This window comes from Falco peregrinus, chromosome Z (genome assembly GCF_023634155.1).
Source record: "Falco peregrinus isolate bFalPer1 chromosome Z, bFalPer1.pri, whole genome shotgun sequence".
NCBI lineage: Eukaryota > Metazoa > Chordata > Aves > Falconiformes > Falconidae > Falco > Falco peregrinus.
This window is the reverse complement of record NC_073739.1, coordinates 73,572,298-73,590,268: the sequence shown is the minus strand read 5'-3', so window position 1 is coordinate 73,590,268 and position 17,971 is coordinate 73,572,298. Positions and strand designations below refer to the sequence as shown.

Genomic DNA, 17,971 nt, shown 5'->3' with positions numbered 1-17,971 from the left:
CATATCCTTAAACATTCCCGCATATGGAAAAGGACACATATTAAGAGAGAACATGCTGCTACCTGTGATGTGAGAGGAGCTGGCATCTTTGCTCTCTCGGTGGGTAGTACGTGCAATTGCTTCATCCATCTCCTGCTCAGAAACCTAAAGTTGAAGTGGAAGACCAAAGATCAAACTGGTAGGTGAAATGAAGAAGAAATTCTGACCCCTTACCACTACAAATACATGGTTTGTTTCAGATATGCTACTATTTTAAAGATGCAGCAAAGAACAGGGACTTTTTACAAGGGCATGCAGTGATAGGGCAAGAGGTAACAGGTTTAGGATGAAAGAGGACAGATTCAGATTAGGTATTAGGAAACAATCCTTTACTGTGAGGGTGGTGAGACGGTGGAACAGGCTGCCCAGACCAGCTGTGGATGCCCCATCCCTGGAAGTGTTCAAGGCCAGGCTGGATGGGGCTTTGAGAAACCTGGTCTGGTGGAAGGTGTCCCTGCCTGTGGCAGGGGGGTTGGAACTAGATGGTCTTTAAGGTCCCTTCCAACCCAAACCATCCTATGATTCTAAGACCTAGTTGACAGCTCCTACGTCCTGGTCCCCTGATTCAGACTCCCTCCATGCCACTCTCCCGCAGAAACCAGGAGGCAGAAGCCTGCTGACTTAATGAAAACCACGTCCAAGTGCCACATTATGCAAACAAATAAAACAGCAACAGACTTAAAGAAATCAAATGAAGCCATTACAGCACAATTTTAACTCAATTAAGTGCTGTACATTGATTTATCAAGAAAATATTACTTTAAAATAGACAAAGACTGCTTTGTACAAGCATACATCAGCAACAGAAGATACTCTACACTTAACCTACCGGAAGAATACCAGACTTCCCACGATACTAGCTGTCTTTTTAATTTTCATTTCTCCTTGCTTTTAAAAAGAAAACTCTAAGTCAGTAATTGGTAATTAATGTTCCTCTGGTTTAAGAATAAATACTGGTTTACCGTATTTGCTAATTTTGTCCTGAATTACTGCCATGCACTTAATTCTTATTACTGGAAAACTCCACATAATTTTATAACAGGAACAGCTAGTCTGCAGGAATATATATCTAAAAACAGAAAGCAAGTTAATTCTGTCAAAAATAATTGCTATGCACATTGTTTTACATGAATTAAAATTCAGCATAAATAGAGACCAGAAACTTGAATCTTTCTGAACCGTGAAGATTTGAAAGATTCCTAAGCAAACTCAGCCGTTTAAACATAGTTTAAATGCCACATTCACTCAGATTAACAAGAAGAAAAAAAAATTTGTGGTATTTCTCTTGGAAGTACATAAAAACACCTAAGTGAACATATTCAGCAACAAAATGTACTATGGACCTTTTGAGTCATAAAATGAGACATTAAGTATAAAAATGTCCAAAACAACATGAGCCTTTATAGAAATACGCCTCTGTTTTCAGCCTGTGGCATGACCCTACAGTAAACCAAAAGCTTCTGGGCTCCTGAGGCACAGGGAGTTCTTAGAGGATATGGACCAAGTACGCTCCAGTACTCTACAAACCTTTGGGTACAAAATGTCCCAGGAGTAAAACTAGGTGCTAGGCAGACTGCATTTATTTATTTATTTTTATTATTTTAAATTTGTTTAAAGCTAATCAAAAATCCATACTTCTGGAAGCTCTGCCAATTTGGTTTTTTTTTAGTATCCCCTATGCCTCAGGCAGATCAAACTGGAACGGACAAGGTAATTCGTAACTGCAATCTGCAGGCTGGGGTATTACGAAGAGCTAATAAAATAACCCACACACCTCTTTAGAACCCCCAGTGCTGTCAGACAAAGGGTAACAGTGACATAATGACAAATATGGGTCCCCCTATGGATACTCTTTCAGAGATCCAGCTATGAGGAACTGTAGATTCAAAACTGCCTGGGAGGAAAAAATTCTTTAGGGTCTCTGCAGCTCAACTTTTAGCTTTTCTTAGCATTTCTTGGCAAAGGACTTGTTGTCATTTTAAATATTACTTATGGAAAACCGTAATAGGAGCCACTTAATAGTTTCCCTCTGTTACTAAGTAATAGCAAGCAATTAGCTTAACTCAGTTCATCTTCTCAGCAGATACCTGGTTAGGTCACTCATTGGCTTTCAAGCCACCACCACAAGAAAACGAAGGACAGGGGAGAGAGGGCAGGCTTCTCTCCATGGAGTTTTTACATCATACTCCTTATACTCTTCATAAAGTCTGTATGCTTTAATAATGCAATCAAATTGAACCATCAGGCTGGTTCAGCACAGCATACTGACTCCCTAGAAATACTGTTATCTTAGGCTACAAGCCCAATTCTTACCTCCTCCATGCTTACCTTTAAGTAACAGAACCACAGCCCCTTTCTTTTTAGCAGCACAAGGTCTTGCAGCAGTGATAATAAACCGTGGGCAGTAGACCCCTATTTGCCTATTGTTCGTATATTTGATTTAGTGGAAAATATGCAATTAATTATAAAACAAGAAACCTGAGTTCTCCTAGATATGGCTTTATTAAGGCCTCCATTTGTAGTTATGAGTTTAAAAGTCAGAGCTCTCTAGACCTACTAATGCAAATATTTTTACAGCTTCATTCCTGTTTAAACAGGAAGGTCTTATACACTCACGAAATTCTTTGAAATATTGAAATAAAAGAAGTTGTTATTCCCTATAGCTTGGTTAAAAGACTTTTTATCTTCTACCACCAATTTTTAAAAATTGTTTGAAAATACTCTGAAAATACTTTGTAAACACAACGTCATTTCCAAATTGCCCTTGCACAGATTTCACAGTAGCAGTACATTCCAGATTCTCACTTTTTAATTCCTGAAAGAAGACTTTGATCTTTGGACAGATTTAACTTTTTTCAAAACAGTATTCCTACTACTTTATTACAATTGATCAGTTCAATCCATTGATATTTATATTCCTGGCTCTAAATTATATTCTACTCAAAGACAAATAACTGCAAAGTAACTTTTAAAAGAGGACTTGTGCCATATTTCATTGCCATTTGGTCCAGAGACCAAGTCCTTGGTACCAAGAAAGATGGGAACACTTCACTCGAGTAGTTCCAGGAAAAATGCATTTGATCAGCGGGTGACTAAGTGAAAAGCAGCAGGGACAGTCCAGCATTGCTACGCTTACAAAACTGGAAGGCATCATTACAACCCTGACTTCTTGCACAACACATGCCATAGAAAAATCCAATATTCTTCATCGCTTTCCCGACAGCAAGACTCAAATTGCAGTGCCAGATGAAAACCACCCAGACACACTAGCACATTTTCTCCTTACCTTGGGGTTGGGGTGCCGACTAATGATTAAGCTCACTGGACCTGGACCACATTCACTCAGGATGGCATAGGCTTCACTTAATGCTGCATGACGCAGGCTCACTGAATCTGCCTCCAGGATCTGGTCACCCCGACTGCAGAGAGACATTGAGCCAGTTAATCACAACCGTCTTTTACAAAAACATGTGTGCTTTCAACTGATGGCCAAGCTTTTTCAAAGATACAAGCGCCTGGAAAAGATCTGCCTTGCATAGAAGCCAGTTTTGCTCTTGCTCCCAGTGACGTGAATGCTTTAAGTCCTGTTGACTTCATGAGGGAGGTCCAGAGATCCCTTCTGCACTTACTGTCAGTGCTACAAACCCTATTAAATCAACAGACAAAATTGGCTGCATTTGGACCATGGTGAAAGCAAATTTCAGTTCCAGTTCTGCATTCAGATACTTACTGAGCACAGAAGAGGAAAAATTAGATTCAGATGGGGTGTTTCTTCCTATCATATTGAATTACTTAACACAAATACCGATAAGAAATTCACGATTCAGATACGAGTTTGTGAAATTACTCCAGGAAAAAATTGAGCGTGATAAGCCTGTATTTGCTTCAAATTCACATACAGAACCCATTAAAAGGAAAAAAAAAAAACAACCCACAAACAACAACAACAACAAAACCCTCTTCTGAAAGGAAAGCACAGATTGTTTAGTTTTGTTTTCCCAATTTCTTAACTCTTGCTCATGGTGCTCAGACATCTGGAACTATTCAAAAGAAAAGACCATCAACTAGGGATATCATTAAAGCATTCTCCATAATTACTAAAGCACTTGCTTTAAATAGATACTCTCAAATAACCTACTACTGCTGATTTATGTTGGGCTACTTGAGACAATGGAAATGACTTTGCGGTGTGAGTCCACACACCAACGGCAAAATGGTAATTGCATGTGGCAGCTTTCACCTACCTGTACTTCTGGTACAGGCTTAGGAAAGCAAAGGGTGACCCATTGGTTGTGTAAACATGCTGCTGCCCTGCCCATCTTTTAGATTTACACAGCTATTAGAAATTACACAAATGGAGTAACTTACACAGGCACATGATGGAGAGAGGGAGCTCAGATATGGAGAGGCTGGACTCAAACCTCTCCTGGTATTGCAAAGCCAGTATTTGATTAATGAAATTTTCCAAAAATCAAAACCATCCCCTAAGTTTTGGCTTATGGAGCCATAAACCACTGATGGGACAACAGAAGCAATGTCTCAAAGAAGCAAGCTAGAAATCTGGGAAGCATGCCTGGATATAATCAATCACTTAAACCTAATACATGATACAGCTGTTATATAGGCACAACCAGCACTGCAATCTTTTCCAAAGAGTCTTACAAGAAAGCAAGTTAACATTAAATACTGTCTCCTATAGACATTTCCATATGGCAGGAACTTCCAAGGGTTTTGGCAAGGATGCCACCATAAAATTATCTTCTTCCCTTATTAAAATAAAAAACAACCAAATTACTCTATCACAGTTTTCCTGGTGAACAAGGAAACAAAAGGCACTCTACTCATGTGAAAGTAAGGTATTTGCTCAGCCTCTCTGCACCAGTGCTCATGCTAGACATTCAGCTGGATCACACAGTCCCAGTGGGTCTTCAGTACAGCCTCCCTTCCCAAGGGATGCTCCCACTGCCCACCAGCATTTATGCAGAAATGCAGAAAGGTGGAAGATTTCCTCCAATAGTTTTTAAAAGTGAAGCCTCCAGGACAGGAACAGCAAATAATTTTCTGTCATTTAATAATACGTAAAGCACAAAGGAACCCTAGGAATGATTATTTCTCTTTCTTATGGTTCCTTAACGACATCCAAACTCCATGGAAGAACAAATGAGACAGGCAGGTCAGCCTGCAGCAATCTTGCCAGACTGACAGTGAGGGCAAAAAACTGCTGCTGCAGCCATGGGCACAGTCAGCTGCAAGAACATCTCCCCCAGCTCTTTTTAAGAGAGTTTCAGGTGACTGAGCTTTTAGCAGAGCTCTGCAAATTTCCTCCCAGTCTGGGGTTTCTCGCTGCAGCTCTAATAAAAAGATATGAGGCTGTACCGCTTGCTGCTCCCCTTTCTCAAAGGGTGCTATTAGGTTCAGCTTTCTGTATACAGAATTTGAAAAAAAGACCAACCCAAACCTTAATGATTGTGCTGCTTCCAGCACAGAGAATGGTGTTTCCTGGATATTTAATACCACTTTGGAATGTCTTTATTTAAATGTTTTCTTTTTGGTGAACTCTTTAAGCATAAATCCCCTTCCTGCTACAACAACCAATTGGTGAAAACAAAGTCTCAATCAATTTTATTGCAAAACCACACCAGCACATTTCTGCTTTAACTAACCTTAATCTGCCATCCATTTTAGCCACTGATCCTGGGGCCAGGCTGTGAATGTATATCCCTGGAGAACTGTTTTCCAGCGTGAGACAACAGGCACCAATGCCGAGCCCAACCCCTGGCTCTGTGAAAAACAAAAAGTACAAAGAAAAGTAGTAGATTGTAATCACACAGGACACACAAGTGTTTGTGTTCCCACGTCCCATCTGAGACCAAGACTCATGTATTGTTTCAGAGCTGGCCTTAGGTGCACTAAGGCAGGAAGCCAAGACCAACAGTGGAAATTAGGATTGAAAATATCTGATGCCAACTGTTTTCTGAGATCCATCACTTCCAGCAACTTTTCTGTGTGCCGTGGGAACAGCCTGGAAATGTCACACCAGTTCTGATCTGGTCCAAGGCACAAAGGAGTAGGGGCAGCAATCCAGTAAAGATATCACTTTACTGCAGAAAAACGTGAGCACAGAAGATGCTACCAGCCACACTACTCTCTTTTGTTAAATATCTGCATGCCATTCCTCAGCTAAGCTGCGTGAAGAAAGGTGAGACGTTATCGCTGGTTCAGCCATTACCTCTGTCCAATTTCACCTTTGTTTGTTTTCAGGTAACAGCATTCCTAAAGCAGGAATTGCTGGGCATCTTATTTTCTCTCTCCAAATTTTTAATCTGACCTTTAAAATCAGCACATTTTAAGCCTTTAAAATCAACATACTTGTCCCACCACATATAGCATATGCTCCACGTTTATCTTGTGCAATTATTGATGATAAGTGCAACCCTCAGGCAGGAGTTCAAACAGCTCATCTAGGCAATTCTGAGCACTCTGCATGGCTTTGCCTTCCCTAGCGCTGCCCTTTACCAGAAGGGCATAGCCATCTGGGCTGCCAAGAGGTGAATTCACATTTTGCCTGGTATCTTGCAGCCTGACTCTTCCAGCAGCATGGACAGTGACTGGTAGCCACAAGAGTCTGCTGACTCTGGAGCAGCAAAACATGGAAGGGGGAACTCTTCAGAAGTTTTTGCTTTAGAGGTTGTTTTTCTCCCCTATCCTGTGGTTCAAGATCAGAAGGACAGGGTGCCCTGGATATTAGTGTCTCTAGTCTATTCCCCAAAACTCCCTGAAGAAGCAGGGATTTGTTCTCCAAGCTCTTTTCAATGGACCCTCACCTTTATTGAGTGTCACATCCATGACGATCCGGTCCTTTGGGCCAGGTCCTTTGCGGCTGGAGGAGGAACCATCTGCTTCGTCGGGGCCAGGGACCAGCATACCACCACTAGCACTGGAGCTGGGGGAGCTGGAGCGGCTCAGCAAGGTAGGAGTCACACAGGGTGTGAGGCTTGGGCTGCGCAGCCGCGTACGAACTGTCAGGGTCACCACACCTTTCTTGAGTTGCTGCAGAGATGTCAGAGAACCCCAATAAGGCAACACGATACACAAACATTTGCCAATAAACCCACATACTGTAAATTGTGGCAACAAAAGAATATAAAGCTGAAGGTATGAAATAGCACTGGACGAAGGGGAGCAAGAATCTCTCCTCTACTACATCCATGTTACCTTAAACCTCTGAATGGCCTCCTGATGGGTCAGTCCTTGTAGAGACTCTCCATTAACTTCTAGGATTTCATCCCCTGGTAATTAGATAGAAAAAATGAAGTCAGCAATATACAGACTACAGAGATGTAAAAAACATCTCCCATACATAAGGTGACCCACTACTATGAGGATTCCAATTAACAATTCAGTAAAAAGCTTTTTACTGCTCTCAGTTTATTTTCATTTGTCCTAATGCCTTTATAAGTTAATAGTGATGAATTAGCAGAGTAAAGACTGTTCTTCAGCAGGGTTCCCTAATTTGGTATTCTCATACTAACGAACAAGCTGAAAATGCTAGAGATTTTAACTAAAGTCTGAAAATAGATGCTCCTAACACAAAGTCCAAATTCCCTTTCCTTTGTGAGCATCAACAGGAGAACTGAGAATCTAAGCGAAACACTACAGCACATCACTCCAAAGCCTGTTCAGAGAAAACTAACTTTGCATCCACTGTCCTCTTACTAAATGCCTGTGGATGGAGAAGCATGTAGGCCACACACTGCAATAGTAAATGCCCTTCTCACCCCAACAAACATGTCCTGTCACATTTCTACCTACTTCCAGGCTCTGGGTCTTACTACTTACACCCAGCTGTGTTGATCTACCTTTATTTTATTAAAAGCAGTGTCAGCATGATCCAGATCCATTTTCTGCAATTTTACTTGCATCTGTGCAAAATTAGATGGGGCAATGTCATCAGCCAAATCTACACCTCCTCTCCCCTCCTAGCCCCCAGGACGGGTGGTGAGGGGGAAGTATGCAAGCTCTGAATAACCTGCAAAGGCTTGTTGGGTTTATGAGACAGCTGCCTACTTACTGCCTTCCCATGGCGAGTGCACAGCCCATGCTGCAGGGACGCGAGCTTCCCTCTGGCAGCAAGTGTGAGAGTTGGCACCAAAAGCTGCCTCACATACAACAAGCGTGATGAGATGTAAAGAGGGGAATGATGATATGAGAAGGAGAGAAGTAACACAGGAGCAGCTTGAGAAAAGTAACAGAGGAGCAGCCTTCTGTGGGAGAGAAGTAACGCAACCCCTGCAGAAGAGCTGTAAACCACCACTCTAAACTCGTGGTCACTTTGTATTTTCAACAGTGCGTAGGAGTCTGTCTGTCTGGCACAGCACTCGGACCCGGGTGCAAACACACAGAGCTGGCTATACGTCCAACTCTGAGATCAAGACTGGAAAAACAGTAATAGAGAAGCAGCTATATCCTGATTTTAACTAGCCGGGTGATCTTACTGCCAATGCCATCCACCCTCTTTTCTTTTTCTGGTTGTGACTCTTGTTGATTTATGTCAAAATCATACCAAGAGGCTCAGAAAGCACAAGGTGCCAAAACAGCCTCTCCCAAGCATGTCTGTCTGTATAACCCCTTCTTGGACCAGCACCTCTAATCCAGATGTTGGTTGGATAGATATGTTTCACTGCTATCAATGACCCTCTCCAGCTGAAGAATTGCAGCTTATGGCTTGGGCAAATAAAGTTCACTGAAGAGGAAGGGGGAAAAAAAAAGCAAAATCCATCATGCTGTAGTTTCCCCTTCTCAGTATGCAATATAATCAAGTTAACTGCTGTGATCTTCCCCAGGATGGACAAACAGGGTGTGTTACATCCTCCACAGCCTCTTGCTGATGGCCAGGTGCCTAAATAAAGCTGTACTTGAATTTTTCTGCTGGACTGAAATAACAACCCACTGTGGTCCTTTACATGCAGTTGGATTCTCTTTACCATACCTTCTTTAAGTCTTCCATCAGCAGCCGCTGCTCCATTTGGGAATATAGTCTTCACAAAAATCCCCATGCGTCCACGAGCAGAATCCTGACCTCCTACAATGCTGAATCCAAGACCCTACAGAAAAGGGAGGAGAAGATGCACGTCAGGTACCTTACTGTTATCACCTGTGTGAGAAAGATTGCCCACAACATACAAGACAAAGGAAAGATGAAAACTTAAAAGCTTGGGATGAATTGCATTGCCATCTTACCCTCTGCTTGCATTTCCTCATTTATTTTCACTCTAATATTAACACACATGAGCCCAAAAAGTAGCAGCAGACACCTCAAGCTGAAATAGCAAATATGCTATTTTGAGATTACTTTTTGTTTTTTTTTTTTTTTAAACACTGGGTCAATGGCTTTGTGTTATCCTATTCCCATTTTACAAACTGTAACACACTGCTTTTAAATTGACAGACAGTAGATTCCCACCCCGACATCTATATCCAAGATTAACTGCAGTTTTCTCTGCTGTCACAGATCCTGCATTTCCTCAGGAAAAAGAAAAGCTTAAGAACATGACATAAGGTCAGTGCTGTAATGTCAGGAATGTAGCGGGAAGGGGGCTGGTGTGGGGGTGCTGCCATGCACATGTACATTTTTAATTATTCTGGAGACATGTACCACGTTGTATTTAAATAAATCTAGATCAATACATTCCCAAGGGCTCCATCTGTTAGCTCTTGCCCCTGTGCTGCCCCGGCTGGCTGTGGGACCATCTTGTGAAGCTGATCAGGGAACGGATGAGCACAGCAGAATGAACCTCTCCCCCTTCTGCTGAATTACTTCCCAGCAAAATCACTTCCTTGATCCATCCTGCCCTGCTTTCCCTACCCACCCCCACCCCCCATTTCTCCTTTTGTCACTGCTGTACACGCATTTTACAGAATAAAGAGAAAAGTCACAGACGAGGTGGACAAAAGAAGTGGAAAGCTGTTGTGCTTCAGTGATCTGAAAACACGGTTATTACTAGCGCCTCAGGCAGTGCTCTCCAGCTGAGGGATGCTGCCAGGGCAGGCACTAACACCGTGTTTACAACGCAATACAACAACCAGCTCTTTTGTTTTACTCTGTGAATATAAAGTAGACCACCACAGTTATAAGCTTCTAGTAATTTGATAAGACATTACTAACTTCCAGAAAGGAAGCATCTTAGCTCCCCTGTGCCATACAAAATAACTCAACTAACTGTTTACAGAGCAATTATCAACCGTAAAGCAAACTACACAAGGCAGGAGGCTGCCGGCACTGCCCTGCAGACACAGCAGCTCTCCTCATGGCTCTGTGGGGTGGCTTGGGAGAAATACAGCTGCTAAGCACAGCAGCTCCCACGTTAGCCCACCTTCTTGGAGAAGCGCTGCTGCCCCAGAGCAGAAAACCACCCCTTGCAGATCTACCTGCAGGTGGAAAACCAAGGGCAAACAAACACTCGGCTCGCAGCCACCAACACGGTGACTCTGTGGAAACACTTCTCAAGTCCCAGGTCTGCACAGAGACAGTAAAGCAAATGCTACTGCACACATTGTACGCAGTGCAACCCCTAACAGAAGTGACCACTCAAAAAGTGGGTGGAGGGCTTCCAAACGTTTGGGGTGGTTCGTGATCACTAGAGTCCACATACTCCCAACTGCTTCCTAATGCTTTGGAACTAACTGCAGAAAGGCAGGAGAGGGTGGCTTGTCCCACAGGGAGAAATAATCTAATTCTTAGGAGAAAAACAGGGTCAAAACAATAAGTACATGAAAAATGAAGTAATATGGAAATGTTATGAAAAAACCCGAAGCTCCCAAAACAAGGAGAGCTACAGCAACCATGAGTCAATCTACCCAAAGAAGTCATTATTTCTAACCCTTTGCTAAACTTAAAGCACAACAAGGAATTTGTTTTGTATTTGAGCTTGAAAGTCAAAACAAGGCTTTTTAGTCCGAAACATTTTCATCTGATGAATTCAAAGAGTATTTCAGAAAAAGTCACACATATTTTTGGCATATGGAAATGATAGCTCCAATACTAGTGTGGACTGGATTAGGGAAAACAATATACACCTTAGTTAATGCTTGTCTGTTTCCCCTCAGCATTCAGCCAGCTGGTATCTAGCAAATGTGCAAACAAATTACTGAGGGGAGCAAAGAGGATGCTCTGACCCAGAGAATTCAGCACTCTCAAGAACCTGTCTTTGGGTTTAATGCTTAACTCAGTGATATTTTTTTTATTTTTTTTTACATTCCACATAGATAAAATATGCTTGCCTATAAATATGCATGCAAACAGGTACTCTTCTGTAGCCTCACCAACTTTGCATACATACATATTTAGAGATCCGTTATTAATATTTGATAACTCAGTAATGACCAGATGTACCAAATCGGAATGAAAGCCACCTCATGTCAAGCCCATGAACAAACATCGTTTCCCCTGTATTTTGCAGGTGTAACTTGGGCATTTATATTTGAAAATGGGATCTGTTTATTATTACTGACTGTTATTATTGGCTACCTCGAAGGCTGCTGGAAGTCTTGGGTATGAGAAACATCTCTTAGACGGTCTTGCTACATGTGAGAAACCAGCCACATGCAGAAATCCTCACCTTGCCTTGCCCTTTCATCAGGACGATGTTGGAAATGATGGACGGCTGGGTCAGTCTCCATGGAGATTCCACTTGGGCGGCACTGAAGGAACGGGTGGATTTCTTCACGATATGGTAGTCCTAACAAACATCAGCAAACAAGGGAAGTTGTTCTGATTGCTTGGCACAGGCACTGGGATGTCATACCAGGAAAATTGCATGTGTCAGGGAAGGAGGAGGGGGGGGATCTTCCTGATACATTGAGAAACATGTTCAAGGTAAGAAATCCTAGCTCATTACAGTCAAAGTGAATCTTGCCACAGTAATTTTCCTGCATTTCGCACAGTGGGATCATTTTGTAATGTAGCAGTCACAATCTAAATTAAAAAGATTAAGGGTAGCCTCATCATATACTGAAGTCCTTATCTGTTAGAAGAAAAAAGAAAGAAAGAAAGAAAAAAGACCAAAAAAAAAAAAAAGCCTACATCATCAAATCATTAAAATAAAGATAAGCAGAATTTAATTTTTGTTTGAGTCCTCAGACCTCCAGAACTGCAACTCATTAGATCAGCCTTAGGACCTTCTGGCCACAGCAAGAAGTAACCTCCTTCACCATCCTCAGGGTAAAGAAGTTCTCCATAGGGGGCCAACACATCCCATTTTTGTGTTCAGGCTTGGTTTCAGTGCCCGTGATGTACCTACATGGCCTTGTTTCACGACCCTCACTCCTACAAGCTCCAGATAGATCTTGAAGGACTGAGCACAGTGAGGTGCTGAGAACCAGCCCTGCCCTTCCACCCACCTGCCTGGCTCCTGCCGACTCAAGCTGCTGGGGCAGAGAGTGCTTTCTTCCACCCCGGGAATATTTCACCGCTATTTCGTAATTCGATTCACCATTTTCCACTGTCAGCTCATCATCTTCTCCCACGGACTCCAAGCGGGATCCAGCACCTAGCGAAAAACACAGAAACACCCCCCACAAACATCTCAGGGCTGTTTTATCCTCTCATCAGCATGCAATAATCACTTCCTGCAAATCCCAGATTAAACAATGCCTTAGAACAACGCTATGCAGTTCCCCACCTGGCAGAGAGAAGCTAGTTTTAGTCATCCTTTGCTAGAAACTTCTTCTGCTGTCACAGGTTTTCTATGATCTTTCAGTGATGCTGAACTCCTCAGCACTGTCGGTCATGGTAGTAAGGAAAAGCAGAAGATAATTGAGCCGGTAGCTCAGGGATAGAAAAGAAATTCAGCTGTTCTCACCCAATGGCACTTGCCAGTGCACTAAGCTCTCAAGCTTCATTTATTTAAAATTAAAAGACCTAACACTGTAGCAGTATTCATTTCTGGAGGTGTCATGTCACTTTGAGGGAAATTTTTCTGGAATGGAAAAAGGAAAAATGTGCCAAATAAATGCTATTTTCTTTCCTTCTGGCAATGGTCCTAGTTGTCTTAAAGAGGAGAAGAGTGCAGAGTTCATGTAAGAAACAGAATTATTTGTCTTGAAGGACATCCTGTAATTAGCTGCAGAGTACCCCAGTCCTCGCACCGGGGCTCCTCCAGTTTTCTCCAAGGTCCCCACAGGACCCTGGTCACAGCAGTTCCCACACATTTATCCTTGCCATTTCCTCACCATGCAGGGAAGCGACATTAACCCCTATTTTACAGGTGAAAACCCAAGACACAGACAGGCCAAATTCATGCAAGCTGGATTTCATGACGTGGTTTTAAGATTACTTTGAACCCATGTTAAGTTGGAGCTGCCACAGAAAGGAGCAGCTTTGCTTTCCTTTCACCTCGCTGCCCTGTCCTTACTCTGAGGACAAAGCTCACAAGCCATGGGCTGAGGCAGATCCACTGCAAATTTGCCCAGGAGAGCTCCAAACCCATGTTCTGCCACCTCTTCCTTCCTCGGAGGCTGTGCAAGCAGCACTGCCTGTACCAGAGAGGGATGGAGCACAGAGCTGGGGCAACCATTTGTTTTCACTCAGCATTAAAGCAAGTTTGCCACCACATCCATAGGCACAATTTGTACTCACTTTCCAAAATGAAATTTAGATCCACTCCATGCTATCTGGTGTGAAATTAACTCTGGTTTTAAAGCTCGCCTTCCCTGGGCACACAGGGCACCACTACTGCTGCACACAGCTAGGACGGCTATCTTGGCAGGACCCAGCATCCCAGTACTTCTTTCACTCCCAGACCCTCCTGGCACCTCTCCTTCTCTTTTCCTAGGAGGACAGTTATATTTCTGTTTTTTCTGCCTATCTGAACGCAGCTTCGGCTCCCACGTGGCAGCCCAGGCTTGGGACCAAGCTGGGAGATGCTCTGAGCTCACCCACAGCACAGGGGCATCACTCATCACTGCTCACAGGAACGGGGCTGGATCCCCAGTGAGCAGCCAACACGCAGCCACAGGGGCTACAGGCAGAGGAGCTCCCTAGAGGATGCTATAAATATCCGAGTAAATGGAAATTAAGGTGAACGCAGGAGGGAGTGGCCTCAGAAAGCAGTAAGAAAAAGAATGTGATTGAGCTCTGCACAGAGGTTTACTGTTAAGACCTGGGGACAAAGCAATAGAAAATGTGGGGAGTATTTGCCATAATGGGTATTTTGGTGATGGCATGTTGAAACAGGGTGGGGAGAGAGAGAAAGTATGAAGCAAAGCAAAGAAAAGAAGCTTCCAAAATTTTCCTTCATCTTTCTGTCCATCAAATAGTTCCATTCAGGAGGCTCAAATTTTCCTTCCTAATTAAACTAATAGGATCTCCAAAGAAAATAAATATTATCTCACTTTCAGAGAGCTAAAATAAATATACAACATAAAAATTCAACTATTGAAATCTTTTATCAACACAGCTTTACCTTGGGATCGACTTCTGTATTTCAGTATGCCACTTCCCAGAGTTGGACTCTGGTTGTTTCCTTTGGACACTTCTGCACAAGCTGGATCTTGAGACTTCTCAGTTTCCATCACCTAAAAAAAGTGGGGGAAAAAGATTATTTACTTGTAAACCAGAAAAGTTGATGGAATTTCTCTCATTTTTACTAAGGGACAGAAAATTCCACTGCACATCATCTTATTTTCCAAAACATGTCATCATATTAAGCCAGCACAAATTTCTGTAAGTAACTTTCAGCAATGTCTTTAGACATTATTGCAAATCTTACCAATGGGTACAGGTATGGCTCAGCAGAGCCAGGGACCCCCTGCAGGGAACCACACTACTGTCCCCAGAGCGTTGGCAGCATCTACAGCACCTTTGTTCAGGTGCTTCTACATGCATTTTAACTAAATATCAATATAGCTTTTATTGCAGTTTGTTTAGCTCAGCAAGGGTCCAGAGTCATCACACCTTTACAGAGAAAACCACTTTTTAAAAAGTGTTAAGTGTCTGGAGCTGAATGCCAATGTATAATGAAAAGCTAATTTAACAGAAGTTTATGAAGATTATACAGCTAAGCACTTAAAGGCCTGAAAATGCTCAACTTAAATTTACATGTGGAATCGTAACCCAGCCCCCTGAGCAAACGCAGCAATACAGGAGTCTTTACCTGCTGTGTTTGCCTAGGTGTGGGTGACAGTATAAGGTGACAATATATAACAGCATGCCGTGTCCTGCTCCCACACGGTCAGGGATGAGCAAAGCTGCCCTTTTGCAAAGCCCATGAAGACTCTCCCCAAGCCACGTCTTGTGGAAGACGCCGGTGATAACCGCCTCCACTCGCTGCTTCCTTTACCAAGCTACAGCAGTCACGTTTCCCTAGATGTGCCGTTACACAGCGATCCTTGACATGGCTCAAGGGTGACCCGTTCAGTATACCTTGTGTTTCTAATACATGGCATCTGGGTTTCATTTGGAGGGTTTTGGGTTTTTTTTCTTTATTTTGACTGTACAACAGAAACAAAGTACAGATGCATTCTGCATTAACATATATTTCCATCTAGTGGGGCAAGAGGAAAAACAGGAGACAATTGCTACTCCCATTAAAACTGTGCACCCTGTTCCTTCACCTCATCGCGGAGTAATCCTGGAGGCTGCAAGCCTACAGACAGCAAAACCTCCAGCCTCACATATGATCCACAGAAGGGCACGCAGGCGCAAACACCAACACCAGGGAAAGCCTCAAGGCATTCTCAGTGGCTTCCTAAAATTACATTTTATCCAACTCAGCTTCAGACTATAATAAAAGGTAAAAACTTCTAAATTACCTATGCCTCTGTTTCTTTCTTATATTAGCAAAAATACTTTTCTGACACTAATTATGAACATGTAGAGAAAGACACTAGCATTTGCAATAAAGTAGGTACTCTAAGTTGTTGAGCTTGTCTAATAAACCACCGAGAGTTTTTATCCTATTCAGAAAACACTTAGAAATCCAATCCACAAAGCTTGAGAGAACTCCCTGAAGTTGTGTGTCTGTAATCTTTGGCTCTCTCGTAACTTGGACAAGAAGAAAAACCCAGCTCCACCTTAACCTTCTGGCCACATGTGAACATATCGCTTTACTGTCTTCAGGCGGCTGCCCAGATTTAACCATGCCATTTTAATTTTCCTCACTTTCAAAGGAAATGGAGCTTATTATTTCAGTTCTGTACGCCTCTTATTAAACTAAACCAATAAATCCTGCTCAATGCCGTCCTGGCGTTAAGGACAAGGGGAGCTTTAACACACACAGTAGTTTGAAGGGAGATCTAAAAATAGAGCCCATTTTGCCAGTTCATTAAGTAGCTCCAGGATCAAGTGATGGTGACATCTCAATTGATTCCAAAGGAAACGGCACTATCAGGGACACGCGGTCCTGGCACCACACCAGAATGAAGAACTGCCCTCAGAGTCCTCGCTCGGGCAAAGCTCCAGCACGACCGGGCCCTTAATTAGGCAAGATGAGGAGCAGGATTATGAGAGTCTGCATTGTTTAACCACAAACAGCTTGGCAGACATCGCCAATCTACAAAAACAAGGCGGCACACAGGGAATGATACAATTTAATAAGCAAACTGCTTTACTGCTGCCGTTGCGGAGCTGCTAAGCTGCTGCCTTTCCCATCAGCGAGCCCCTCCAGCTCCGCACCGCGCAGCCTGCCGGCGTTCTCCACTGAGGAGCACCAGCAGCGTACAGACAAGTTTAACCCAACAGTTAGGGAGCGAAACAGCGAGAATTAGGACTGAGGTGCTTGCGGCATGCCAGATCCAGCCCTACCTGCACCGGCAAAGCGAGTCCACCAGCAGGTCCGCTGCCCTGCTTTGGAACAGCAACGTGAGCGGCCGTGCCCCTGCACACAGCAACCCTGCACAGGCTCCATGGCATAATTCCTCACCTTCTTTGATCCCAACAGAGCCATGGCAGACTTGTCCTTAAGCAGCACTACAGATTGAACCATGAAACACCCCAACGCTGCTGTCCATCGGGCAGCTGGCAGGATGAGCCCAACGAGTCTCTAAAAGCAGCCAGCACCAGACCCTTCAGAGAAAGGTGTGAAACATCTGATGCAAACCTGGCTCCACCTGGTCCCCTGCACAAGGTCTTTCTTCCCAGTCCCTCGAGACTAGCTGATGCCATTAAAGCTTTAACCTTTCTAAAAGTTTTGGAGGTTTTCTTGCAAGACCTATTACAATTCTAGTTGTTCCAGTTATTTGTGCAGTCACTTATTGCTTTATGGGGCACAGCATGCTTTAAACCTTAAACGCATCTGGCAGGCAGGGAACTCCACAGGCCCCTTTACCTCACACAGAAAGTAAAATAACTTCACTTTTAAATTAGTTCTTTTTCAATTTAATTGAATCCATCTCCTAGATAAATTATAAACTGCAGCACTGTAATTTATGAGAATTAACACTGCAAATAATGCAGAGAACATGGATTTTCTAATCCTGGTCAGCACAGAGTTTTCCATGGCTTACTGCTGTGTTTTAGATGGTGCACAAAGGTGCTCAGATGCTGGGAAGGCCAAGACAAGCCAGCACACACTGTATCAGGGGCTGCAGCACGCAGGGCACCTTTCTGAAACACAGCACCTCCCAGAACCCAGGCGGCTCCCTCGGCTGAACCATGGGGCTCACAAGTCCAAACCAAACCCAGCTGTAATTGCGTTTGGTGAAAGCTACAGGACTCCCCTCTTTCAAAGGGTATTGCATTGCTGCTCCCTTCTGTCATGGCACAGAGAACCAAATGGAGCCAGGGACAGAAGAAAAAGAGAAGGAATGTCAACTCCACGTCAGCAGTAACTCAGTGCTGTTAACTGGCATCTTAGAAAAAAACCTGGTGCCCCAGTGTCTCCGGCAGTAGAAAGCTGCTGGGGCAGACGGCAGCTCTGCACGCTGGCCAGGGCAA

The 17,971-nt window shown here is 43.4% G+C and overlaps 1 protein-coding gene across 3 annotated transcripts in view; it reads right to left on the bottom strand.

Annotated features, from left to right (window-relative positions):
• PDZD2 (PDZ domain containing 2) overlaps window positions 1–17,971 on the bottom strand; it is a 204,902-nt gene that overhangs the window by 25,319 nt on the left and 161,612 nt on the right. For all 3 annotated transcript variants that reach the window (XM_055790933.1, XM_055790934.1, XM_055790935.1), the window contains 9 exons: window positions 14,502–14,613; window positions 12,439–12,587; window positions 11,658–11,777; window positions 9,029–9,143; window positions 7,255–7,328; window positions 6,864–7,089; window positions 5,703–5,820; window positions 3,326–3,458; window positions 63–144 (listed from right to left, as the gene is read on the bottom strand). In XM_055790933.1, the coding sequence (XP_055646908.1) occupies window positions 63–144; window positions 3,326–3,458; window positions 5,703–5,820; window positions 6,864–7,089; window positions 7,255–7,328; window positions 9,029–9,143; window positions 11,658–11,777; window positions 12,439–12,587; window positions 14,502–14,613 (1,129 nt within the window). The remainder of the gene's footprint in view (window positions 1–62; window positions 145–3,325; window positions 3,459–5,702; window positions 5,821–6,863; window positions 7,090–7,254; window positions 7,329–9,028; window positions 9,144–11,657; window positions 11,778–12,438; window positions 12,588–14,501; window positions 14,614–17,971) is intronic.